This window comes from Capra hircus, chromosome 7 (genome assembly GCF_001704415.2).
Source record: "Capra hircus breed San Clemente chromosome 7, ASM170441v1, whole genome shotgun sequence".
NCBI lineage: Eukaryota > Metazoa > Chordata > Mammalia > Artiodactyla > Bovidae > Capra > Capra hircus.
The window spans coordinates 89,406,126-89,431,366 of NC_030814.1; the positions used below are offsets into that span (position 1 = coordinate 89,406,126).

General features: G+C 56.7%; 2 protein-coding genes across 2 annotated transcripts; both read right to left on the bottom strand.

Annotated features, from left to right (window-relative positions):
• TIMM13 (translocase of inner mitochondrial membrane 13) lies at positions 2,464-3,693 on the bottom strand. Its single transcript, XM_018050776.1, has 3 exons — positions 3,506-3,693; positions 3,345-3,413; positions 2,464-3,174 (listed from the first exon to the last, which is right to left on the bottom strand). The coding sequence occupies exons 1-3, from the start codon at positions 3,623-3,625 to the stop codon at positions 3,076-3,078; spliced, it is 288 nt and encodes a 95-aa protein (XP_017906265.1). The 5' UTR covers positions 3,626-3,693; the 3' UTR covers positions 2,464-3,075.
• On the bottom strand, positions 4,107-24,431 carry LMNB2 (lamin B2). The gene is made up of 12 exons (XM_018050777.1): positions 24,122-24,431; positions 15,608-15,744; positions 11,704-11,860; positions 11,247-11,372; positions 9,473-9,643; positions 9,258-9,383; positions 8,911-9,131; positions 8,511-8,796; positions 8,312-8,419; positions 7,705-7,824; positions 7,424-7,537; positions 4,107-6,866 (listed from the first exon to the last, which is right to left on the bottom strand). Exons 1-12 carry the CDS (start codon positions 24,395-24,397, stop codon positions 6,825-6,827), a joined length of 1,884 nt encoding a protein of 627 aa, XP_017906266.1. The 5' UTR covers positions 24,398-24,431; the 3' UTR covers positions 4,107-6,824.

Genomic DNA, 25,241 nt, shown 5'->3' on the forward strand with positions numbered 1-25,241 from the left:
GAGGAAGTCATGGGACAGGGTCACCCCCGGGGGCTGGACCTGCAGAATCTGACTGTTTCACCCATGGGAGGAGCATCACAAAAGATGGAAACGCAAGGGAGGACATGCCCTGGGTCCATCACTCTAGCAGAGGATGCTAAAGCTCTGCCCTCTGGCTGCTCTGCGTACAGGCCAGGGCACTAGAGCTGGGGAAAGGGCAAGCTGTCTGTAGCTACACTGACTTTAAAGCCACTGGAGGCAGCGGTCACTCACCACAGAGGCTATCAAGAGGGAGATGCAGGAATAACAAAAGGAAGTAACAGGGCAGACACGGCAGCTGAACAAGCAGAGAGGGGATCACAGACTTCGCTTTGCTCCCGTCTACACCCCAGAACAAAAGGAGCAGGATTTTAGATGGTGATATCTTAAAAGCCCTGAATGCCTGGGGTGGATGGATACACAGCTGTTCCTCCTGTCAGCCATCACACTCCAGGCCATCCGGGCAGCTCACCTGGGTACACAAGCACAGTCAGGAGGCCCCATGTCAGCTCATCAAGTCCACGACCATCCCTGTTCTCCAGTCTCCTTAAATGGAGTCGAAGCTCACTTTGGGTGCCTCTGGAATAAGCCCAACACTCACCCAGCCCCCGCAAGGTCAAGGGAGTGACCCCATGTGGGATAGAGCCACACATCCAGGTCAAGACCGGCAGACTGATTTCTAGGGATGCCCTGGACACAAGGAAACGTCAGATGTTTGCTGGCTGTCACTGATACCCTCGCCAGCTGGATAGAGGCATGCCCCACCCAAACGGATACTGCCCTGGAGTTCTCCAAGACCCTGCTCAAGGAAATAACCCCTCGGTTTGGGCTCCCCAAGTCCATCTTGAGTCACGACAGGCCCGCCATTGTTTCTCAAATTTCTATGGAAGTCTTTAGTGCTCTAGGAATTAAGTGGGCTTTTCATGACACTTGGAGACCACAGTTGTCGGGAAAAGTAAAACAAATCAAACCCTCAAAAGAAACTCAGCCAAATGATGTCCAGACACTCACCTGCCCTGGCTCTCCGTCCCCTAGAGCACTTGTGAGAACATGGACAGCCCCCGAGGGACACACAGGTGGGGTCCACATGGGGGCATGTGAGGGATGCCCCCCAGCTCCAAAACCCACCTCAGGGAGATGGACGCACTGAAACATGCCTTAAGAGGGGAGAGTCAGAGCTGTACACACCTACAGGGATTGGAACTGCCTCCCCGGACATCACTTCACATCCTGTCCTCCCTGGGGGCTGGGTTTCAGAACCCGGGAAGCTGGAAATCCAGACCAGTTAGACCCCCCAGGTGCTGCTGTAGCCTGCCAGACTCCTCTGTCTGTGTGATTTTCCAGGCAAGAATTCTGGAGTGAGTAGCCATTTCCTCATCCAGGGGAACTCCTTGACCCAGGGATCACACCTGCATGTCCTGCATTGCCAGGAGGATCCTTTTACCACTGAACCACCTGGGAAGCCCAGACCCTAGGTGGGCAGGACCTTTCCAAGTAATCTTGACCACCCACTCTGTCTGATGATTATAGGGCATGACTCCACGGGCCACCATACCAAAGTGACATCACCTACACCTGAGAAAGAAGTTATTGAGCCACCCACTCAATATACCAGTGAACCTGCCACAGACCTTAAATTACCTCCTTTTTTTAAAACCACGTCTCAAAGCTTGTGGACTTAGTAGCAAATATTCTTGACAACAGGCTGCCCCTTGATTATCTCCTACCTGAGGAAGGGGAAGTCTGCACAGTTAAGACCTGCTACATGGGTGTCAATAATTCCGGTCAGATCAAGCTAAATACAAAACACAGGTACGAGCAAGCTCAGTGGTTACACAGATATCACACACTCCAAAATCCAATCCAAGCTCCATTTGGTCAAACAGAGGCCTCCTTGGCTTAGCTTGGCTTCTTCCATTTCTCTACCCACTAACTGCTATCATCTGTCTGCTCATCTCTGGGCGGGCCTCTTTAATTGCCTCCTCAACTTCCGTTAGTGAACAGCTTTAAGTCATCAAACTTCAGGACGATTCGAATGCAAGGATGCAAGTACATGGGACTGCAGCCTGGTGACCATCACACATATTTTAGACTCATCAGGGAACAGTTCTGCCCCCCTCAACTAGGGAACAACCACACCCATGCGTTCAGCAAAAAACAGCCTCAGCTTCAGAAGTCAGACCATTTGTCCTCCAGTGCCCCTCAAGAACGAAGAGCAGTAACAAGAAAAGGGGAGGCTTTGTCGCCAGGGATAAGCCAGGAATTTGCTCAAAACCTGCCAACCACAGCCCCTCCCCACGTTTAGCAAGAGTTAACATAAACCTTTAAGTTCAAGGGTCCAGAGATAAAAAAGGAAGTGCTCCCTCTACACACACACAAAGAAAAAAACAAGTGGAACCAGCTGAGACCAAGTTGGTAGCAATCCAAACTCCAATAGACCCTGCATCTCATTACATGTTGATTTTACTGTATGAACGTATTAAACACACCTCCCAGCAGCCAGTATCATACATTAAAAGACCAAAACAGGATAAAAAGGGGGTGGTCCCCCACTCCCTCAAAAAAGCCCTGCCCCTTCCCAGGTAAACTAATAAACATGGTTCCCCATCACTGACCTCACTCCTCCCTTTAAAATTAAATCCCTCTCGGCACGGGGTTGTCAAGTTCAGCCCTGAACTAGTTCAAGCTTCTCCATTCTCTGGACGCTGAATAAAGCTTGTGATGTGTCAACCAGCACCCTCCTCCCAGGCAGACAGTGTAAGCCGGGTTGAGGCCCCACCACGGTCCATACGACTTAATCCGTTAACAGGCGCACAAAGGGAGGTGGCACCGGAGCCAAGGCCGCCCCTACCAAAACCCAAGCTACACCGGCTAGCAGGTGGGCGGCTAGGCGGAAAGGACGGGTAGAATCCCAACGGTCCCAGCACCAATGTCGTCCTCATAAACTTCTGGTAGGCAGTACGCACATGCAGGACCCCGCCTCAACAAACAGCGTTTATGGAAATAGGTCCGGGGGTAGGGAAAGGGTTGGGGGGTTGGTCTGCTGGCGCGTCGCGGTCACATGTTGGCTCTTTCCCGCTGCAGCCGCGAGTTGTAGGCACGTGACACGGTGTTCCAGGCGTCCATGTAGCGGTCCATGCACATGGCGATGCACTTCTGGGGAAGGAATGGGCGAGCCGCTTAGGTCTGGACCGCAGCTGGTGCCCCCGCCCCGGTAGCGGACTGCGCACGCGCAGCATACTCTCCACGCCTCTTTATTAAGTCAGCGCACGCGCGGAGGCCACCCCACCGGGTCCAGCCCGTGACCCCGCCACCCCTGGTTTTACCTGCTCCGAATTGTCCAGGGAACCCCCCGGCTTCCCGATACACTTCCGGAAGCACTTGTCCGTCATCCTCTGTGGGGACACGCGAGCCCTCATTTGCGACACCGGCCCCGGCGGATCTCGCAGCCCTTAGCCCCCCACCCCGCCCCCGGCCAGCCCCGGACCTGTAGCAGCTCCTGCGCGTTGGCCACGGCGATCTGCACTTTCACCTGCTCCATGATGAGCCCTGGGTCCAGCTTCCCGCCGCCGGAGCCCCCGAAATCGGAGCCGAAGCCGCCCTCCATGGCTCCGCAGTCAACCGGACCGCCGCCGCGTGCGCCGACCCGCACTCACGCCGGAAGTCCGCTGCCCCAGGGCCCCACGGGAAATGGAGTTCCAGTGGGTGGGAGCAGGACCCGGACTACGACTCCCATAAGGCTGCGCGAAACATCCCGCGCACCCGCAGAGAGGAATGGGCTCAAGTCGGATTCCCGTGTAGAACTCCGGGTTGAAAGGCCCGCACCTCCGCGCTTAGGCTCCACCCCCAAAGGTCCCGCAGGGCGTGCACACTGGACGATGGGCGCGTTTACCCTGCGCTTTGCAGACCTGGTAGCTCCAGGCTGTATTAGGGAACCAAGAGCGCTGCGGGGTGTCGGTGGATCAGATGGGGGAACGCAGAAAACTAGCGGTCCGAGGTCAGATGGGGGTCCTAAGACATCCGCTTAACTAAGTGGCTTAGGCTACTACTACGGCAGCCTGCGTGGGAGTAATAACTCACGGGCAGAATTTAAAACCAAAATGTTTTATTGGATGTTGTACAAAAAAGTTTCCAGTCTTAAAATGTATATTACAAATCATTGGAGGAAACAAAAGACCACACGTTTGGCATGCATCTTAAAAATCACCATCTGAAATGTGTTTAGACAGCCAGTTGCTGAAACTTGAGTCCCCTGGCATGTAGTGCTGATGATCCCTTTCGGGCTCGGAATTAAGACCTTTCCAATAGCGTTAATATCCTTGAGGAATGGCAGTCCCCGCTCGGATGTGCTGATATAAATAGAACTGCTGGGTAGACGGTGTGGTAAAAACGAGCCCAGGTCAGAGCCTGGCTGTGTTGAACACTGAGCGCCCAGACCACGGGGAAAAAGGTATCCGTGTCTCCCCGGCACTCGGTCCCTTCTGAGGGCTGGGCCGAGTGGCTGTTTTTCTAGAAGGGTGCTTCTCCTCACATGACACGGCTCAGAAAAAAAGAATCGCTTCTGCATCATTTCAAGTGGCTTAAAGTTAAGAATGTTTAAGGAAAAATGCAAATTGTTTTTCAGGCCAAGGCTGACATTGTAACACTGGACTTTGTCCTGTGTTCCCAACTACTTAATTACCAAAGACTGGCAATTACCAAATTACCACCAACCTCCAGCCACAAGTGGCCACCGGTCCAGCGCACCCTCCCCTTACCAGTCAAGGGCTTCCCAGCCTGCCAGGGCCACTTCCAGGCTCCACTCAAGATCTCAGCCAGGCAACCACTGGGCGGGGATGAGACCAAGAACTGGCTAAATCAAGACGTCATCTAATGAGCCTGGGGGTTCTGCAGGCACTGGGCAAACCGAGGCAGTTTTTTAGGCCCTCTGGGCCTGCGGGGAGGGTGGGGCCCTCTCTTTTCCTTCCTGAAGTCCTCAAGCCCAGCCTGCAAAACTACATCACACCCAGAATTCCAGGACACAGCTTCGATCCCCAGAGATTTCCAAAATACCCTGAAGGGCGTGGGTGAGACCAGTGCAGTTTCCACTCACCCCAGGACCACCCAGACCCCATCCCACTCTCCAGACCCTCCAGTCCACTCAGCTCGTTATACCAGGGGAAGGGAGCAGCCTGCACCTGGAAGCACTCCTGGCAGGGTGGTGGGGGGCGAGGGAGGGTGGTACAGAGAAGGTGCTGTCAGGACAGGAAGCTTCTCATGGGCTGCACCATTTTTCTGGTGAGGCCACCTCCCTCCACAGGGCAAGCACAGCCCTCAGGCCAAGGACTCTGGTGGCCAAGGAAAGATGCCCAGACTTAAAGCCTTGGCCTGCAGGGAGATTCTAGAGGTGGAAGCAGCTTGGTTTTGCCGGTGGCCGACACTTTCCTGCCCTGGGGCTTGGGCCCTCCTCACCACGAGCAGTTCCCAGGGAAAGGTGGAAGGGCTGCTCCAGCCTTGGGTAAACGCCGAGGGGCTGGCACTCAGCCTACCTGGAAGCAGGCTGCCTTCAGGGGCCAGCCTGCCTCCATGGCTCAGTATTGCGTCTTTAAGACTTGAGCTGCGCTTTCTGAAGAGTCAGCCAGGGGCGCAAAGTCCACAGGGACAGAGACCCCTGACGATGCCACCCCCCCCCGGAGGGGGACTGTCCCAGTGACCCTTGAGTGAGCCCCTGAGGTGGGAGCCTGGCAACCTGTGTACTGACCAATGTAAAAAAATAAATATCCATTAAAAAAATAACTTCTGTGTATCTACGTGGCGTGGATCAAAGGTGAACTGATGCAGGGAGGGGGGTCTCTGGGTGATCAGAAGCTGGGCTGTGGCATGGAGCATTCCACAGAGGTCTGCTGGCATGGGCAGGTCTGTCTAGGAAACACCGTTTCAGCAGGAAGCTACAGAGAAAGCTAGCGTATCCATGTACACCCAAGAACACAGGAGAGGGCATGACCTGTGCTCAAGGCACAGAGTTGGAGGTCAGGGAGTCCCACGGCTCACCCTCATCACCCTCCATGGATGGGAGGGCGGAAAACGGTGGTCACACATGGATGTCACGTCCAAGGTTGTCATACTCATTCCCTTGACACTCTCCTGGGGATTAGCCTCAGAGAGGAATCGCCCCCAGGTCCCAAGCTTCCTTCTTGCCTGTCCCACAGGGTGAGGAAGTTGACTGCAGAAAGGTCCAGAAACGTGAGGCTCCGGCAGCCAGAGAGGGAGTCAAGAGGCCCAACCCACACACCCGAGGGCTGAGCAGAAACCGCCCAAAGCCCCGGTCTGACAGTACAAGCTGCTTCCAGCCCTCCTTCGGATGCTCAGTTGGCTGAGCCATGGAAACTGCAGGGGTGCCCCTGCTCCCCACCAGGTCAGAAGCTGGATTCTGAATTTGGTTTTTTTGAAAGCTTAAATGAAATAAACTATGGGATCCTTATGCAGTTCTGCTCTGTCCACCCCAGGCCTCCTCTCCTGCCCCGACTCCAGGCTGCAGCAGAGACCCACACAGCCAATGGGCCTCCTCCCACCCCTGCTGGACTCCCAAAAGTCCGCTAGCCACTAGGCTCCTGGGCTGGTGGACAGGGCACCAACACAGTCTGGTCAGTGGTGAAGGGTCCCAGGAAACCCGCCGACAGGAAAGATCAGTAGAGACCCACCCCCATGCTCTGGCAGTTTGCTTAAAAATTCTCTAGAAATGTACCAAGGATTAAAGAAGCCAATGATATAAAAATAGTTTTCAGTGGCTCTGGGTAAAGAAAGACATGTGATGAGGCGTGTTCGGTTCACATGACGCGGCAGCCTCGAGAGGTGGTCCTCGGGTCCCCCTGGAAGGAAGGACGGTGTAATGAGGTGAGCCCAGAGTGGCAGGTACATGCCAACCTGGCCAGGCAGGTAGCTGGTGGCCCCCTGCCCTCCCACCAAGAGGGGTTGGACCGTGCTGGGGCCTGAGCCACCAGGGAAGCTCAGCTTCCAGCAAGACGACCCCAGCTAGTGTGGCTAATGTTCCAGAACCTTCCATGTCTCCCTCACTCCTGTTCTGAGCCACAGGACTCGTTACAATGGTCTTAGACCCAGAAGAGTCCTGCACTCATGTCTTGTTCAGTGTAGTTCCTCAGCCCCCCCGCACCCTCCCCACAAAACCTTTATGAAGTCACCAGCATCCCAGTCTGGAGGAATCACGGTAACAGCAGGTGGGCTGAGAAGCCCTAGGGCTGTACCAGGGTCACTTTGAGATACAATCAGCTTTGCAACCCCATTCCCAGTGTCTCTAGGTGGGTACCAGAGATCCACACAACAGGCAGGCCCAGGAGGCAGGGCAGCTGCATGAACAGGGCCTGGGATGTGTGCGCGTGTGTGCACGCCCGTGCCTGGGAGCTTCTACCTGCTGGTGGAAAAGATCCTCCTCTCCAAATTCAGCTGCCTCGTCCTCGCCCTCCTCCCCATTCTCGGTCTCCCGCACCACTGAAGACTGCTTCACGGTTCTCATGGCCACTTCCTGTACGAGATGAGAGCTGCAGACAGACCCCTCCCCACCCAGGAGCCCAGCCTGCAGGGGAGACAGTCAGGATACCCAGGCCTAGGCTGCACTCACGTGCCTGGCGGCGGCCAAGGCTCCATCCACCCAGGAGGGGCCCCAAGACCCAGGCAGCGGGAGGCACTCACCTCCCCATCAGCGTTCACCAGGGTGGTGCGGAAGCTCTCACCGGTGCCCCAGCTGTTCTGGCTTTTCCACACGAGTGTGGATGGGGGGCTGTGAGCCACCCCTGCTCCAGCTGCCCACACCTGGGGACACAGGAAGGCCTCCCCGTTAAAGTGGGCTCCAGTCCTAGTGGGCACCAGCCAGCCATTCATCACAGGTCCCCTTGATGCCCTGGGTGTGTAATCCTTCTAGGCCTCTTGGATCCTGCCCAGGGATGTTAATCACCCCAGTATGGAAGAAGAGACTGAGGTTCACAGTGGCCAAGGACTTTCATCTCAGCAAACGGGCCAGGCTGGGCTCAGGGGCCCTAGAGTCCATGCCTGTGACTGTTAACATGGCTGGCGCTTTGCCTGCCAGCCCAGACAGCCTGGACCCAGTCCCACCCACACCGGGGGTCCCTGGCACATCACTCAGGCCTTCCAAGAGCTCCAGGGAGGCTCTTGGGAGAAATGTGGACAATCGGCTATCGCAGGCGGCTGTTCTCAGCGGTGGGGCTCCACCCTGCAGTTCCCCTGGCCCCCTGCCCCATCCCAGCTACACCTCACAACCTGCCCCTCTACAGCCACCTACCGTGACAGTCTGGCCGGCCCGCAGCACATACTTGGGGGTGAACTTGTAGGAAATCTCCTCCCCTTCCAGGACTTGCTTCTTGATCCTCCAGTTGCCCAGAGACTGATCCTGAGGAAGGGCGCTGGCGTTGGCACAGGGCTCTGGGCAACCCCGGGGGGCCTCCCCTGAGGGGGCGGCGCGGCTCGGGGCGAGGCCTCACCTTGTCAGAGCTGTTCTTCAGTTGCACGAACCTGCCCTCCAGATCGATCTCCTCGATGCTGACGCTGCCTGAGGCCGAGGCCTGCTGCGCCAGGTGGAAGCTGCTGCCGCTGCTGGTGCTACTGCTGGAGCCGAGGCCACTGGAGCCCGTGCCCGGCGGCTCCTCCACCTCCAGCCGCTTCCGCTTGCTGCGGCCCGGGCGCCCGGCTGTGGACACACTGCTGCCGCTGCTGCTCGTTGTGGCCCGCGAGACGGTGATCCGCGACGGGCTGGGGGACAGCTTCAGCCTGGGGGTGGGGGGCGGGGTCACCAGGGGCTGAGGTGTAGGAGTGGGGGGTTGGAGGGGGAGGGGCAGCGCACTTGCCCCGCCCCTCTCCTCGCCCCGCCCCTGCGGTGCTCACCTCTCCTCCTCGCCCTCCAGCAGCTTGCGGTAGGCGCTGATTTCCATGTCCAGGGCCAGCTTGACGTCCAGCAGCTCCTGGTACTCGGCCAGCTGCTGCTGCATCATGTCCCGCACCTCCATCATTTCTCGCTCTTTGGCGTCCAGCATCTTCCGGAACTTGTCCCGCTCCCCAGCCACAGTCTCCTCTAGTTCACGGATCCGGTCCTCGGCCGCGCTTGCCTGCAGCAGGGTCCACGAGCGTCACGGTGGGGAAGCCCACTCGGCTGTAGGCCTCTGGGGCCGTGGAAGGGGATGAGACGGGACAGGGCCTGAGGAGGGGTCGGGGCTGGGGCTCTGGTGAGTCACCTGCTTCTGGAGGCCGGAAAGCTGGTAGCTGAGGGATTCGACCCGCATGCGGGCCTCCTTCAGCTCCTCCCGGGCGGCACTGGCAGCCTTGTCGTTCTGGTCGGAGCTCAGCTTGGCATTGTCCAGCTGCGGGGACAAGGGCAGGCATGAGGGCCGGCACAGAGGGCAGGGGTGGACGGCCCAATGCCCACCGGCAGGCATGCTCGCGTGCGCACCTTGGCTTGGTAGGTCTGCTCCAGCTCCAGACGGTACAGCCGCACTTGCTCGTCGTGCTGGGCGCGCAGCTCCTCCAGCGCCTGGGCCATCTTGAAGTCATACTCCTGCTGCCGGCTGCTGTCCACCTCCACCAGGCGGCGCTCATGCCGCCGCCGCGTCTCACGCACTTCCTGCGGACATAGCCACGTGCTCACTGCATGCCTTGGCCCTGTCACAGGCGTCCCTGACTCTCCCCAGCGGCCTGAGCGAGGGCGCCCAACTCTGCCACTGGTGACCCTCTGGGGTAGGCCCGGGCCACCTGTTCACACCCACACCACGATTCACAACCACCCAAGAACCGTGACCCAGAGCCCCTAGCTGACTGCCGAATAACACACCTATGCCTTCACACACAGGAGCATTACTGGGCCCTGAAAAGGAGAGAAGCCCTGACACTCACTACCACCTGGACGGATCCTGAGAACAGGATGCTCAGTGAGAGAAGCAGACACAGAAGGACACACAGGGTGTGATTCCACTGATGGGAAACGTGCAGAGAAGGCTGATCCACAGAAGGAGTCGGTTCCTGGTTGTCAGGAGCTAGGGGAGGGGGTGGGGGTGGGCTTCTATTGCGATGATGGAATGTTCTGGAACTAAACAGTGATGGCTGAACTATCCTGTACTAAATTTCATTAAATTGTATGTTTTAAAAAGTTTTGTTATATAGGAAAACTGGAAGAATGCTAATGGAAACACCTACAGAATTTCTTTTGGGGGTAATGTTCTGGAATTAAGAGGGGATGGCTACACAGCTCTGGGAATGGACTAAGATCCAGTCTACATGGTAAGCTGTGAAAGCTTTCTGGTAAGGGACTATTTCAATAAAGCTGTTAATAAAAAAAAGAGAATTCTTAGGGAAAAAAAAAGTTCCTAATGTGGCTCATCATAGGAGCCTGGGGTCTCAGATAGAACAGCAGCGGGTCATGGCAGTGACCAGCTGGCCCTGGTCACATGCACCAGGAGCCGACCAGGCAGTGGTGGGGTCAAAGGTAGGTGGGGAAGCCCCACGTGACAAAACTCCCTGCACAGATGTCAGTCACATGTATCTGGGCCCTGTGGATGAAGCCGACAGGAACGTGTCCATAGGAAGCCACTGCGTTCACAACAGCCAAGGAGCACAGTGGACCCTCAGCCCACACCCCACCCCTGGCCCACCTCAGGGGTCCTCCCGCCCCCCCTCGGCCTCCTCACGGGATCGAGGGCGGCTCTGGCTGCAGCCGGGCCCGGCAGAAGCAGGAGGCCGCTCCGCAGTTGCATGGGCATCTCACCCACCCGCACGCCGCACTGAGCCCAGCAGTGGCTGCCTCCGGGTTCCATCTGGCTGTGACAGCACAATGGGCCAGGACCAGGCGGGAGGCCGGCAGGGCCAGGGCTCTAGTCAGTCCTGCCAAACCAGGGAGCTGAGGCTCAGAGGCAGAGGCCAGGCAGGGTCTGCAGGAGCCTGAATGATGACCCCTGAAAAGCATGCCCATGTGCTGATCCCCAGAGTCTGCCAATGTAGCCTTGTTGGACAAAGGTCTTTGCAAGTGTGATTAAGATACAGGGCTCAAGACCATCCTTGACTACCTGGGTAGCCCCAAACCCAAGGACAAGTGTCGCTATAAGAGACGCAGAGACAGAAGACAGTGGCGTGATGATGGAGGCAGGGATCAGGAGATGAGTCCCCGAGGCAGGGAGAGGCAGGAAGTGGAGAAACACCCTGGCTCCCGCTGGGGGGTAGGGGGGATGACCCACCTCCTCAAAGACATCCTTGCGGAAGGCCAGCTCCTCCTGCAGGCTCTGGCAGCGGTTCTCCAGGTCCACACGCATCAGCGTCTCCTTTTCCAGCTGCTTCTTAGCCACCGCATGCCCGTCCTCTGCCTGGACACGCGGGACAAGCAGCTGGTGACGCTGCCTGCCGCCGTGTGAGGTCCCTGGGGATCCCGAGACCCCAAACGCCCCCAGGGTGTGGACTGGGCGGGGGGAGGGGGGTGAAGGGGTCCCCGGGGTGTGGACTGGGCGGGGGGGGGGGGTGAAGGGGCCCCCAGGGTGTGGACTGGGTGGGGCGGGGTGAAGGGGCCCCCGGGTGTGGACTGGGCTGGGGGGTGAAGGGGCCCCCGGGGTGTGGACTGGGCAGGGGGGTTGAAGGGGCCCCGGGGTGTGGACTGGGCGGGGGTGAAGGGGGGCCCACAGCCTGCGCCGCCTGAGCTACCTTAGCCAGCTGGGCCCGAAGCTCTGCCACATCGTTCTCCAGGGCGCGCTTGTCGCTGAGTGCGGCCGCGAGCTCAGCCTCGCTTCGGTGGAACACGGACTCCAGGTCCCTGACGCGGCCCTGGGCCACCGTGAGCTCACCCTCCCTCTTCTTGGCGCTGAAAGTCAGGAGCAGAAGTTAGTAGGCAGCACTGACCCCAAGGCCAAGTTCACGGCTGCCTCGGGGCCCAGACCCTCACCTACCCATGCTTTCAGTACCAGAGCCTCATCTCTCAGCACCAAAGGGGCCCTGTCTTCAAACCTGCTCTGCCCCACAGGGACCCCTCCAGCCACTCAACCCTCAAGATGTGGGTTTTCATGTCCTTTTCCCTGACTTTTGGGCACAGGAGGAGGGACCACTTAGAGGAGAACTCTGATTTTTTTAAAAAATGTATAATTTATTATAGTAACTAATTAAAACCCTGGCCTTTGAACTGTTGATCTCATTTGTTAAGTTAAGCTATTTCAGGCAGGCTCACTGAACTTCTAATAGATAGCTCCAATGTGAAACATCTAAGATGCCAAACAGACTTTCTAAATACACAAGTCTCCCTTTTGTTTCTTGGCTGCACTGTGCACCATATGGCATCTTAGTTCCCTGACCAGGGAGCGAACCCAGGTTCCCACCAGGGAAGTACCAACACACAACTCTTAGTAGCATGAACATTTCTGAATGGTGCTCTAAATCTCGAATTAAAAGTGGGTAGTTGAAAGCTACCCACTTCCCCACTAAGGAACTGAAGCTGTGCCCTGCCCAGCACCGTGGGGACAACATAGCAGGGGTCAGATCAGCAACACCCTTCCTGAGTGTGACAACCAGACGTCCCTGGACATCACCTGGTGTCCCCCAGGGGAAGGACCGCCCTGGGCGACAATGCCCGGAGACCCCACACCAGTTTGAGTGAGGTGTGTCAGGGAGGGATAAAGCCCAGTGACTTCAGTCACCAGGCTGGTCCCATCCTCACAGCAGTCCTTGGGACAGGACCTCCAGGCAGACGTGGCACCCACGGCCAGTCCACATTCCTGAGCCACACAGTCCTTCCACTCAAGGGAGGCGGGGAGGGCTGCAAACCCCACATCTCTAGAGGGTTTGGGGAAACTGGACTCATCTGTCCAGTAGACCACTACTGAGGGCCAGTTTCATGGACATGCTGTCCTCCCACTAGAGAAACATCTGTGGACTCCCCGTCATCAGGGGAAGCTTTCTCGTGGGTACAGAGAGCAGTGAGACCCGCTGCCCTCAGTGAAGGGGGAGGAGACAGGAGGAACACATGCAGGGCGGGAGCTACTGGGCACAGCCCTCGAGAAGCGGGGCCTGGGGCCTGAGCCAGGCTGTGTTTCCCAGGGCACTGGGGAGAGCAGAGTACAGGCCTAGGGCGAGGTGGGCGGGCAGGTCGAGATCAGCTGTGCGGTAAGGGCGACAGGAGCAGAGGCATCAGGAAGTGTGGAAAACCTCTCCACACTGTCACCCTGTGCCGCGGAGATGAAGGACACGGAATGGTCTGGGAAGCCGAGGTGCTGGAGACCCTAAGTGGCTTAAGTTTCTGCTGCTTGACAGCTTCAGGGTCCTCCCTGAAGTTCCTCCCCTGGAACCGTAATTCCTGGCGGATTAGGCAGGAGAGCCCAGCCTGTCAGGTCCTCTGCCGGTTTCCATCATCACAGGGTTTTCGCAGTACTCTTGGTTGAAAGAGAAAAGCCCAGGCTGCCACCTCACGGCAGATGCACTTTGTTCAGGGTCACGGGCCACTCACACTGTCTGCAAGGGCTCTGTGCCCGAGAGCACGAAGTGAGGCCAGCAGGCAAATCACCTGCAGACCCAAGTACTCAAGACTGGGGAAGCCTTCCCTCGAGAGCGGGGGCCAAGGTAAGTCGCTAGCCCGGGTGCCCGATGGCGGGGCAGGGCTGTCACTGAAGCTGTCACAGGAGCCTGTGACGCGGCCCAGGCACTGGGGAGGCATCGAGACACATGTGACATCAACGCCAGGCTCGAGGTGGACAAACCGTTCTGTTAGCTAAGGGTGTCCACCCTGAATGTAAATTAAGAAAGGAGAAAAAGCAATGCCCCAGATTGGCCTCGGAGGTTCTGTCTGGGCGGAGGCTCATGAGACTTTCATTTTTCTCTCTTTAAAATTGTACTTCTGTATTTTGGCCGTGCTGGGTCCTCACTGCCGCGCAGGCGTCTCTCTAGCTGTGGCGAGCGGGGGCTGCTCTCTCACTGCGGTGTGCAGGCTTCTCACTGCAGGGGCTTCTCTTACTGCAGGGCACCGGCTCTAGGGCCCACGGGCTTCAGCAGTTGCAGCCTGCAGGCTCTAGGGCACAGGCTCGGGAGCTGTGCACAGGCTTAGCTGCTCTGAGCTGTGTGGGATCTTCCCAGACTGGAGACTGAACCCGTGTCCCCTTCACTGGCAGGTGGATCTTTCACCACTGAGCCATCAGGAAGCCCTCGTTCTTCTCCTTAAGTCAACTGTGCTACCTGCTTTCTCCCCAGCGAGCATCTATGACTCTGACAAGCAGAAACGTGTCTTCTCAGCCCACCCAAGGAGTCACATGCGGGTCCAGGGTGTCTGGAAGATTCTAGAACCTGTGTGGATGTGACAGAGCGAGGCTTGGGGAATTCCAGAATTCTCCAGCATTCATTCTCTTACTCGTCTCCAAAAAGAATGTCAGTTTTTAATTCAAAGTCATAATAAATGGATGGGGTCTCCTGTCTACCCGGCCTCTTGAAAAGCACGCAGATTGCCTCTCCTGCCCTGTCGGACACCAGCTGGCAGTGTCATGCGGGTCCGTCTCTGGGCTCACTGCTCTGCTCCATGCGGGAACCAGAAACAGCGCTAAGTGACAGGGGATCTGAGGAGGCGACTGGAAAAGGCAGAGCTGTGGAGACATGAAGGACCCCCGGCCTGCAGGGGTTGGGGGGAGGATGGGCTGGGGGTGCGGTGAGGCGCAGGGGTTTTCAGGGCAGTGACCACACCTGTGACACTATGCTGGTGCACGGCGTCAGTGTACATGTGTCCATGCCCAGGGAGCGCAGGACACCAAGGGCGACCCCTGTGGAGGCAGGGACTCAGCTGATAAGAATGTGTTCACATGGGCTCATCACCGGTAACAACGCAGCACACCCGCTCCTGGGAGATGCCGCAATGTGGGGCCCTGGAGGGGGGTCGGGGGCACCCTGCGTTCCGCACTCATTCTCCTGCAAGCCTAAAGCTGCCCCTCCCAAAGAAAGTGAGAAAGCCTCATGAGGAAAGAAGAACCCTGCACATGCAAAGGTGGCCTCCGGAGGTGGTGCCGCTGAGCCGGGGGAACCCTGGCTGAGCCCCAGACCTCGTGCCCAGCGTCCCTGCGGCCAGTCTGGCCTGCCGGGGTGGCTGCGCGCAAGGGTGGAGGGGCCCTGGTCTGAGCACTCGCTGAGTTCACGTCACTCCCTTCTGCCACCATCACCACCAGTGCTGCCTCGTTCTCCAGACTGGTGACACTTTACTGGGGAGCAGCCAGGAGATGGTGCTTTGGGATCGGGAAGAGAAGGTCACCCACCGCTCCCCGGCATCCCGGGGCAGGCACAAGGCGGGAAAGGGGGCCAAGGCTGGCTCTGTGGCCCAGAGTACCTCTTCGCTGGGGAAGGGTTGGGGGCGTGGTGGTGCCAGCTACCAGGGGATTCAGTCCCAGGGGAGCTGCTGAGGTTTCACCTCCGGGGGCCAATTCTTTGGAAGGGATAATGGTGCTGGACAGGGCAGCCGGAAGGCCAGCCCCAAGAACCCACATGGCCCGCTCCCAGGAGGGATGTGCAAGTTGGGGCCCTCCCACCACACCCAGGGTGACGACCCCCGCCTCCTGCCCCGTGCGCCGTCACACCGCCACAGCCCCACCTCTTGGTGGCCTCCTCCAGGTCGGCCCTCAGCTTGCCCATTTCAATCTGCAGGCAGGCGCGGTCCCGGGCCGTCTCGTCCAGCACCCGGCGGGCATCGGCCAGCTCCGCCTCGTACAATGTCTTGATGCCGCTCACCTGCAGGGACAGCCGGGCCGAGGTGAAGCCCTCTTCCCCACCAACATGGTGCCACTCACCTGCATGGGCCCCCCAGCTGGGCACCCCTGGAGCCTGCCCAGGTCACCAGCCCCTATCAGGCCACGTCTGTCAGCTGGACGCACACTCAGGCCTCCCTGCCCCACCCCGAGGGGCCCAGAGTGGTGAGCATATTTTAAAGTATCAGGGACCAAAAGGATAAGGAGATGCCATCTGCCCCGTAAGGATGGCCATCACAGAGACCACAGCAAGTGTCAGGACGATGGGGAGATGCTGGCACCCCCATGCATGGTGGGGGGTCGGGGGGGGTTGGTGCCACCATCATGGAAGACAGGCTGGCGGTTCCTCAGATGGACAAACAGCAACCACTGACCCAGCAATGCCACCGCCCGGCATCTACCTGGGAGAAGTAACACACGTGTACACAAAACCCAAGCACAGGCGTTCACAGCCCCGGCACTGCTACCGGCTGCACAGGGAAACACCCCGAGGGCCCAGCAGCAGGGGACGAAGGGACACAGTGTGGTCCCGCCACACCTGGAGTGCCCCTCAGCCCTGAAAAGCCAAGCCCACACACTCGCTAGCACGTGGGCAGGCCTGGAGAACACGGTGCTCAGTGAGGGGAGCAGACACAGGACACACAGGGCGTGACTCCACCAACGGAAATGCGCAGAGCAGGCAGGTCCGGAGACACAGAGAGTGGGCTCCTGGCTGGCAGGGGCTGGGGAAGGAGTATGCGGGGAGGAGAAAGCTACGGGGACGAGGTTTCCTTTTTTTTTTCTTAAGTGCGATCTGTATGATGAACTTGGGCAAACTTCAGGAGATGGTGAGAGACAGGGAGGCCTGGCATGCTGAAGTCCATGGGGCCAACAGAGAGTCGGACATGACTTAGCAACTGAACATCAACACCATATGAGTTACAGATGTACAATAGTAACTCACAATTTGCAAAGGTTATTCTCCATTTATACTTATTATAAAATACTGAGTATACCCTCCTTGTAGTTTATATACTTTATACATAGTGGTTTTTTCCTCTTAATTCCCTACAGCTATTTTGCCCCTCCCCAGGAAGGAGCTTCCTTTAGGGGATGGAATGTTCTGGAATTAGATCGAAGTGATGGCTACCCAGTTGTAAATATATTAAACACCACCAAACTTGAGAGTTTAATTGGGTGAACTGCATAAGATTGGAATTCTGCCTCTATGAGGCGGTTACAGGGGTTTCCCTGGTAGCTTAACAGTAAAGAACCTGCTTGCCAAAGAAGGAGACCCGGATTCGATCCCTGGGTCAGGAAGACTCCCTGGAGAAGGGAATGGCAACCCACCCCAGTATCCTTGTCTGGGAAATCCCATGGACAGAGGAGCCTGGCGGGCTACAGTTTACGGGTTGCAGAGTCAGATACGACTGAACAACTAACAAAAAAAGCGGTTAAAACCCTTCCTGGGACTGACAAAAGGCCAACAGAGGGTGACAAGGCAGCTGGCTTTACAAGTGGCCAAATCCTTCAAGCTAGGCTTCAACAGTATGTGAACCAAGAAATTCCAGATGTATAAGCTGGATTTAGAAAAGGCAGAGGAACCAGAAATCAAATTGCCAACATCCACTGGATCACAGAAAAACTAGAGAATTCCAGAAAAACATCTGCTTCATTGACTGTGCTAAAGCCTTTGACTATGTAGATCACAACAAACTGTGGAAAATTCTTAAAGAGATGGGAGTGGAAAATTCTTAAAGAGATGAGAATACAACAACACCTTACCTGCCTCCTGCAAAACTTGTATGCAGGTCAAGAAGCAACAGTTAGAACTGGACATAGAACAACAGACTAGTTCAAAATTGGGAAAGGAGTACGTCAGGGCTGTATGTTGTCATCCTGCTTATTTAACTTACATGCAGAGTACATCATGCAAAATACCCAGCTGGATGAAGCACAAGCTGGAATCAAGATTGCTGGGAGAAATATCAATAACCTCAGATATGCAGATGACACCACCCTTACGACAGAAAGCAAAGAGGAATTAGACTCTTGATGAAAGTGAAAGAAGAGAGTGAAAAAGCTGGCTTAAAACTCAACATTCAAAAAACGAAGATCATGACATCCAGTCCCATCACTTCATGGCAAATAGATGGGGAAACAAGGGAAACAGAGAGAGACTTTATTTTCTTGGGATCCAAAATCACTGTGGATAGTGACTGCAACCATGAAATTAAAAAACCCTTGCTCCTTAGAAGAAAAGCAGTCACAAACCTAGACAGCATACTAAAAAGCAGAGACATTACTTTGCCTACAAAGGTCCGTCTAGTCCAGGCTATAGTTTTTCCAGTAGTTGTGTATGGATGTGAGAACTGGACAATAAAAAAGGCTGAGTGTCTTTGAACTGTGGTGCTGGAGAAGACTCTTGAGAGTCCCTCGGACTGCAAGGAGATCAAACCAGTCAATCCTAAAGGACATCAACCCTGAATATTCACTAGAAGGACTGATCCCAAAGCTGAAACTCCCAGTACTTTGGCTGCCTGACGTGAAGGGCCCACTCACTGGAAAAGACCCTGATGCTGGGAAAGACTGAAGGCAGGAGGAGAAGGGGACAAGAGAGGATGAGATGGTTGGATGGCATCACCTTCTCAGTGGACATGAGTTTAAGCAAGCTCCGGGAGGTAGTGAAGGACAGGGAAGCCTGGCGTGCTGCAGTGCATGGGCTGCAAAGAGTCAGACCTGACTGAGCAACTGATCAACCACCACTTCCCACAAAGCTACAAGACAGCAGTGAGTGTCTGTGCCTGGGCTCAGAGGGCAGCTCAGAGCCAGGGAGGGACCCTCCCTTCCACAGGAAAGAGGAAGCTTCCAGGGGAGCTGCCGGGGACCTGCCACTTCGTAGCGGGGTCATTATCCTGGTCTGCCTGAGACCTGGGAATTCTCAGATGTGGGGTTTTTAGGGTTAAAACTGGGGTGTCCCGGGCAGATCAGACCAACGCATAAGAGTTGCATTTGACAGCGGATCTGAGACCCCTCACCCTCTCCAGCCCTCCCACCTCAGTCCAGCTCTCCTAGTCATTTCATCCCACAGGTATGGGCTCTTAGTGCCATTTCACAGATGGGGAAACTGAGGCATGGGACAGCATACCGCCCTCTCCTAACCTGTTGGTACAGGCCAGAGAGGTCTGCTGGGGACAGTGCTGAGAGAGACACATGTGGGGCTCAAGATGAAACAAGCCCCTCCCTCCTGTGCCCTGTTGACCCCACCCCCATCTCCACCTTCTGGAATACACCCACCATCACCAAGAGCCGCCAGCCTCACTGTCTAAGGGAGGCCGGGCACCCGAGTTCACAGGACTGTCTCTGCCCTGTCTCCCTCCTGACGCCAAAGGAGGGCTGGCACCCAGGCTGCCATCTCGGACAAGATCTCTGGCCCCACAGGCTGGCTCCTACTGGGCTTTCTTCCCCAGCTTCCCCTTTCGGCAGGAGGCGCACTGATGGCCAAGACGGCAGGAAACCAAGGTGAGGTCAGATGGGAAGCTGTCCCTCCCTGGGAGCCCAGGCGAAGGAAGCCCAGTGCGCACACCTGACGCTTATCTGATGGTGACTTCAGAGCTAATTTTGATTTTTTAAATATCCCATTAAGATGCCACTCACGGGGATTTCCCTGGTGGTCCAGCGGTTAAAGAGTGTGCTTGCAATGCAAGGGGAATAGGTTCGACCCCTGGCCAGGGAACTAAGTTCCCATGTGCCGCGAGGTGAGGCCAAAACAAAAAACAAAAGGAAGGAAAAAAACACCTTACAGCTGTTATTTAAAATACTTTATTGCTAAAAGATGCCAACCGTCAACTGAACCTCAGTGACCTGTAATCCTTTTGCAATGGCGACATCAAAGGTCACTGATCACCCTGACAAATAATACAAATGAGAAAGTCGGAAATACCACAAAACTATCAAATGTGACACAGAGACCCAAAGAGAGCAAATACCGCTGGGAAAAAATAGCACCAATAGCTTTTTTTTTGGCTGCACAGCTTGTGGGATCCTAGTTCCCTGAGCAGGGACCGAACCAACACGCCTGCCAAGAAGCACCAAGTCTTCACCACTGGACTGCCAGGGGAGTCCTGCACCAACAGACTTGCCAGAGGCAGGGCTGCCGCAGACCTTCAATTTACTAAAAAACTGTGTCTTAGTCAGGTGATCCTCTATAACCAGGTCTGCAAACTCATGCCCACACCACAAAACCCAGCCACCCACCTGCAGAACTAGAATGGCTTTTATATTTTTAAATGGCTGAGCAGAAAAAAACAAAAAAATATTTCATGATACAGGTACCTATACGAAATCACACTTCAGTGTGTACAAATAAAGCTTTATTGGCACACACCCTGGCCCGCCCCTCCACGTACTGTCCCTGGCAGCTTCCCTGCCAGCCGTGACGTCTGAGTTGAGTGCTCACATTTGAGACCGTTCACCCACAGAGCTGAAACCCCAGCCCTTTCCCAAAAACCTCTACGAACCTGGAACCTGATCTACGGCACCAGGACAAAGGAGAAAGCTCTAGAGAAGGCCGTGAGGCCACAAAAGCTGTTTCAGAGCAGGGAACAGCTGTTCCCAGCAGGCCTGTGCCTCCACGTGCTATGACACTTGGGGTGTCCCGTGGGAGCCCCGGGCACAGCTCTGGCTTTTGTTCTGTCTTTAACAGCTAGCGCTGCACAAGTGCGGAGCTTGAGGAATCCTAACAGATGTGTTAGCATGCGTGGCTGTGAGGGGAGCAGAGTTCGCATAACCTGAGGTAACACTTTTCCTAGGGCCCCAGACTTGCCCTGAGGCCCTGCCTGCATCCCCGGGGACAAAACTGCCCCGGAGTTGACAACCACTGTCAAACTCCACAAACCCTGACTCTCTGCAAATCCTCTAACTCCCAGAGCCCAGCTCCTGCTCCCCGGGTCCTCCTGGGGAGCACCCGCCCCCTGGTCCCCACAGCAACAGGATACATGGGCACGAAGGGAAAAAATGTGAAGCCTAGGGGAACTCAACACCTGGTTGGGGACTCCCTGGAGAACCCCCTTTCTTCCCTGGTCCACTAGAGCCACCTCCCCACCACCCCAGCACCCAAGACTCTTCCCAAACAGAAATTTGGCCAGCCCTCAGCCTCACAGAAACCCTTCCGGGACACACGTGGCCATTCACCCTCGTACAGCTCACCAGGCCAAAACACCCATCATCTGACTTTCGATGGGAAAGGCAAATGTCCACACACGACCGGCGAGGGTCTACCAACCAGAACGTGACTTTATCTTAGGCACGTGAACCCTCTGCGTTGATTACAAGCCCTTCATCACCACTGGGTTCCTTAAGTGGCTTCTCAGCTTTGACACTAATGGCATTTGGGGCTGGATTGTCCTCTGGGGGGAGATGTCCTGGGCTCTGGGGGAGGAGTGTGTGGGGCAGCCTCCCTGGACCCACTGCCTCGATGCCAGGAGTCCCCCAGTATGACAACCACAGACATCTCTAGCCATCACCCAGTGTCCCCTGGCGGCAGGTTCTTCCAGGTGAGAAGCTGCCATCCAGGTTGGAGGCTTGACACACCACTCCCTGCCACGGCCGGTGGCCACGCCCTCCGTGCAGCACACATGACCAGCCCGCCTCACTGCTCCGGCAGGTTACTGGCTCCCCCCACCGACCAGCTGAGGGGGCATCTGTCACCTCACCCCCGAGCTCCAGGGGATCAGGCTGGTGGGAACTCCCCACTCCTGCTGCAAATGAACACCTGTCATCTGGGTGGCTCCAGATCCTGGGCACAGCCCTGGGGTGCACCGTGTGGCGGGGCCCTCCCGCTCCCACCCGGCAGTCCTATGTCCCAACCAGCACGGGCAGCCGAGAAGTAAACCATGCCACTGCCCAGACACATGGACAGCATCGAGTTCCCCAGGTCCGGCCCCTGCACTCTCGGGCACAACACTCATCCAGTGGGGCTGGCACCCCACGTCCACTGCCTGCAGGTGGGAGGAGAGGCCAGGGTGAATGACCCGGTGCTGACCAGCCCAGCAGGCAGAACTTGGGCCTGCATTCCAAGGACCCGCATGCACTGCCCAGGCAGCAGCCCTGGGGCAGCCACTCCAGTCCCATCATACAGACGCCAAAACCAAGGCTCTGGCGGGGCTGAGTGACCTGCCCAAGGTCGCAGATTAAAAGCAGGGTTTGGACCCCAAGCTTTAATCTAATCCCAGGTGACCCAACACACCACCAACTACCAAGTCTCTCACCTCCCCAGACACCTGAGACACACTTTCGGGCCCATCCTGATCCCGAGGACCCAGGCAGGGGCCACAGAACCCACGGAGTGTTCCCTCAGGGCACTGTCCTGTATTTTATTGCATTCTATAAAACAAATGTGAATTCATGGTGGCCCCACATACAGGCCCCCAAACTAGGCATTAATTATTATTTGCACGTTACAAAAGAGGCAGCGAGCCCAGAGAGGTTAAGTGATCCACCCAAGGTTATACAGGCAGTAAGCGGCTCTCAGAAATGACCAACCCCCTAGCTCCCACTCCATCCCCCACGCTCTCCTCCCAGAGGTCGTCACTGCACCCATTCTTCGGAGAGGAAAGCTGAGGCTCCAAGCACTAAGTGCCAGCGTCAGGCCCTGACTCTCCCACCAGGCCCACAAGGAACCACATGGTGGCCCCCTCCCCCTTATTCTGAGGACCTGCCCTTGGGTTGGGGGGCGCCTGTGGGAGAAAAGGGGCCCCCCAGGTTGGCAGCCAGTTGTGACACACCCCACCCAGGATCCCCAGACTCCTGCCCTCACACCCACTTGCGGGGCAGGGCTTATCCAGCCTCTTCCCCCTTACCTGCACCAAAACTTTCCCTAGTTCCCCAAGGCCTCACATCTCCCCCTCCTCTCACACCCCCTCAGGACAGGGCAGAAGCTACCAGACTCTCGTAGGCTCCTGCCCATTAGCCAAGGGGATCCCAGGGCCCAACGAAGGGCCTTCCAAATTTCCCATGGGACCAGGGAGACACTGGACTCCCCTGCTCTGACCCCTACCCCCCAGGTCCTAGTAAAAGACTGAACTTACTGCCTGTGCTGTGCTGCGTTTAGTCTCTTAGTCATGTCTGACTCTTTGTGACCCCACGGACTGAAGCACCCTAGGCTCCTGTCCATGGGGATTCTCCAGGCAAAAGTACTGGAGCGGGTTGCCATGCCCTCCTCCAGGGAATCTTCCCAAACCAGGAACTGAACTGAGGTCTCCCACATTGCAGACAGATTCTTTATGCCCCAGGTCCTGGTAAAAGACTGAATTTACTGCCTAATCCCACTCAATCCCCAAACTCCCCAGGATGCATTATGGGACCTCTGCAAAGTTCCAAGGAGAACTGAGACCCCTGACTCACCCCAGACCCTCCACTCCTCCTCAGAGACCCGAGAACCTCTCCCAAGTTTTCTTGTAGAACACCCAAACACATCCCGGGAGACTCTCCACAACTCCTTTGGGGGGAGGGGTCCACCCTGGCTCACACCCCATCACTCAGGGGCTCCCCAGATCTCCTCAGATCCCTTAATAGGCAGGGCCTGCCCCATCTGCCCCTACCCTCCAAGGCCCCTGGGGACCCTTTAAAGGGTTGGGCCTGCCCAGGTTGCATCCCTCCATCAGGGCACCTCCCACCAACCCCTGGGGACATCTCAGAGGAGGGGTCTGTCCTAATGGACCCCTCACTCGGGGCCCCCCCAATCCCAAGTCCACTTCAGGGGACTGGTCAGCCCCAAACTCAAGGAATACAGGAAACACCCTGGAGACCCCCGGTGGGTGGGGGGACCTGTCCTAGGGTCCAGCCCTCACTCATGGTCCCCCAGCTCCCCCTGGGTACCCATCAGAGGACACTACTCACCCCAGCCTGCACCCCTGTCTTAGGAGATTCCCAGATCGGCAGGGATTCCCTCGGGGGCGGAGCTAGTGCCAGTCTCCACCTCTCGCATGCGGTGGGGGGGCAGAAATCCTTGGGGATCCCTCGTAGGCGCCCGCCCCAGCTCCCACCCCTCACTGAGGGCCCCTTGAACCTCCCCAGGGGCCCCTCAGGCATGCACCCCTCACTCAAGAGACCCTGAGAAGTTCCCGGACTCCTCGGTGGGCGGGGCAGGAACCAGTCTAGCTCTCGCACGGGAGAAGTCCCCGAAACCCTCGAGGACCCTCAGAGGCCGCGGCTCAGTCAAGCGTGGTGACCCTCGCGCGGGGGCCCCGAAGCTCTCTGGGGACGCCTTGGTGGGCAGGGCCCGTCCCACTCTCCCCCGGTCGTAGGAGCGTCCCCGAAACCCCCGGGGACCCTGAGAGGCCGGCCTGCCCCAGCGGGGGGGCCCCGGCGCCTGCGCTCACCTCGCGCGTGGTCACCTCCTCCCGCTCGGAGATCTTAAGCTGCAGCCGGTCGTTCTCCAGCTCCAGCGCGCGGACGCGGTCGATGTAGTGCGCCAGGCGGTCATTGAGCTCGCGCAGCTCCTCCTTCTCCTGCAGCCGCGACAAGCGCGTGGGCGACAGCGGCGTGGAGGGCCCGCCCGCGCGGCCGGGCTGCGGCGTGGCCATGGCGGCGGCGGCGGCGGCAGCGGTTCGAGGTCCGCGCTGCTCGGAACGGCGGCCGCGGCTCGGCGGGCTCATTCAATCCGCGCCGCCGACCAAGATGGCGCCTGTCGCCCGCCGCCGCCGTCGCGACGGGGCAGCCTGGGACTTGTAGTCCGGCCGGCGCCGCGCGCGGCACGCCGGGAGCTGTAGTCTCCTGCTCAGTTTCCCGCGCTGTCCCAGAGCCAAAAAACTGGACCCCAAATCCTAGCTTGACCGCTGCGTGACCCCGGGCTTCTTTCGGGGCCTCAGTTTCCCCACTTGTATAACCTACCTACGTCATCGGAGCCTCATTAAAATTACAGGTGGAGTGGTGAAGAAACTTCAGAAATACGTTCGGTAATTTCACCAATATATGGAATAAAAAACAAAAAACCCAACACATCAGAAATACTCCAGGCTGCAACTAAGACCTGATGCAGCCAAATAAATAAATATCAATATATTTCCCAAGCTCATAGAGATATTGCCAAGTTATCCTCTGAAGAATTTTACCAATTTACATTTTTGCAACAATGTATGCATCATCTAACTTTTTAATTATTTCATTTAAGTTCTTTTTAGGTCTATAAGCAAGGTTTTGCAGTTTTTTGTTGGGGGGGGGGGGGTTGGTCTTTATACTTATTTACAAAGTTGTGTTAGTTTCAGGTGTATAGCCCAAGCACATACATACAGAACAGATTGGTGGCTGGGGTTTGGGGATGTGAAGTGGGTGAAGGAAGTAAAAATTACACATTTCCAGTTACAAAATAAATGTCATGGGGCTGTAATGGACAGCATGGTGACTATAGTTAATATTACATTGCATATTTGAAATTTGCTGAAACAGTAGATCTTAAAAATTCTCATCACAAAAAATTCTATAACTAATAATATGTAAGGC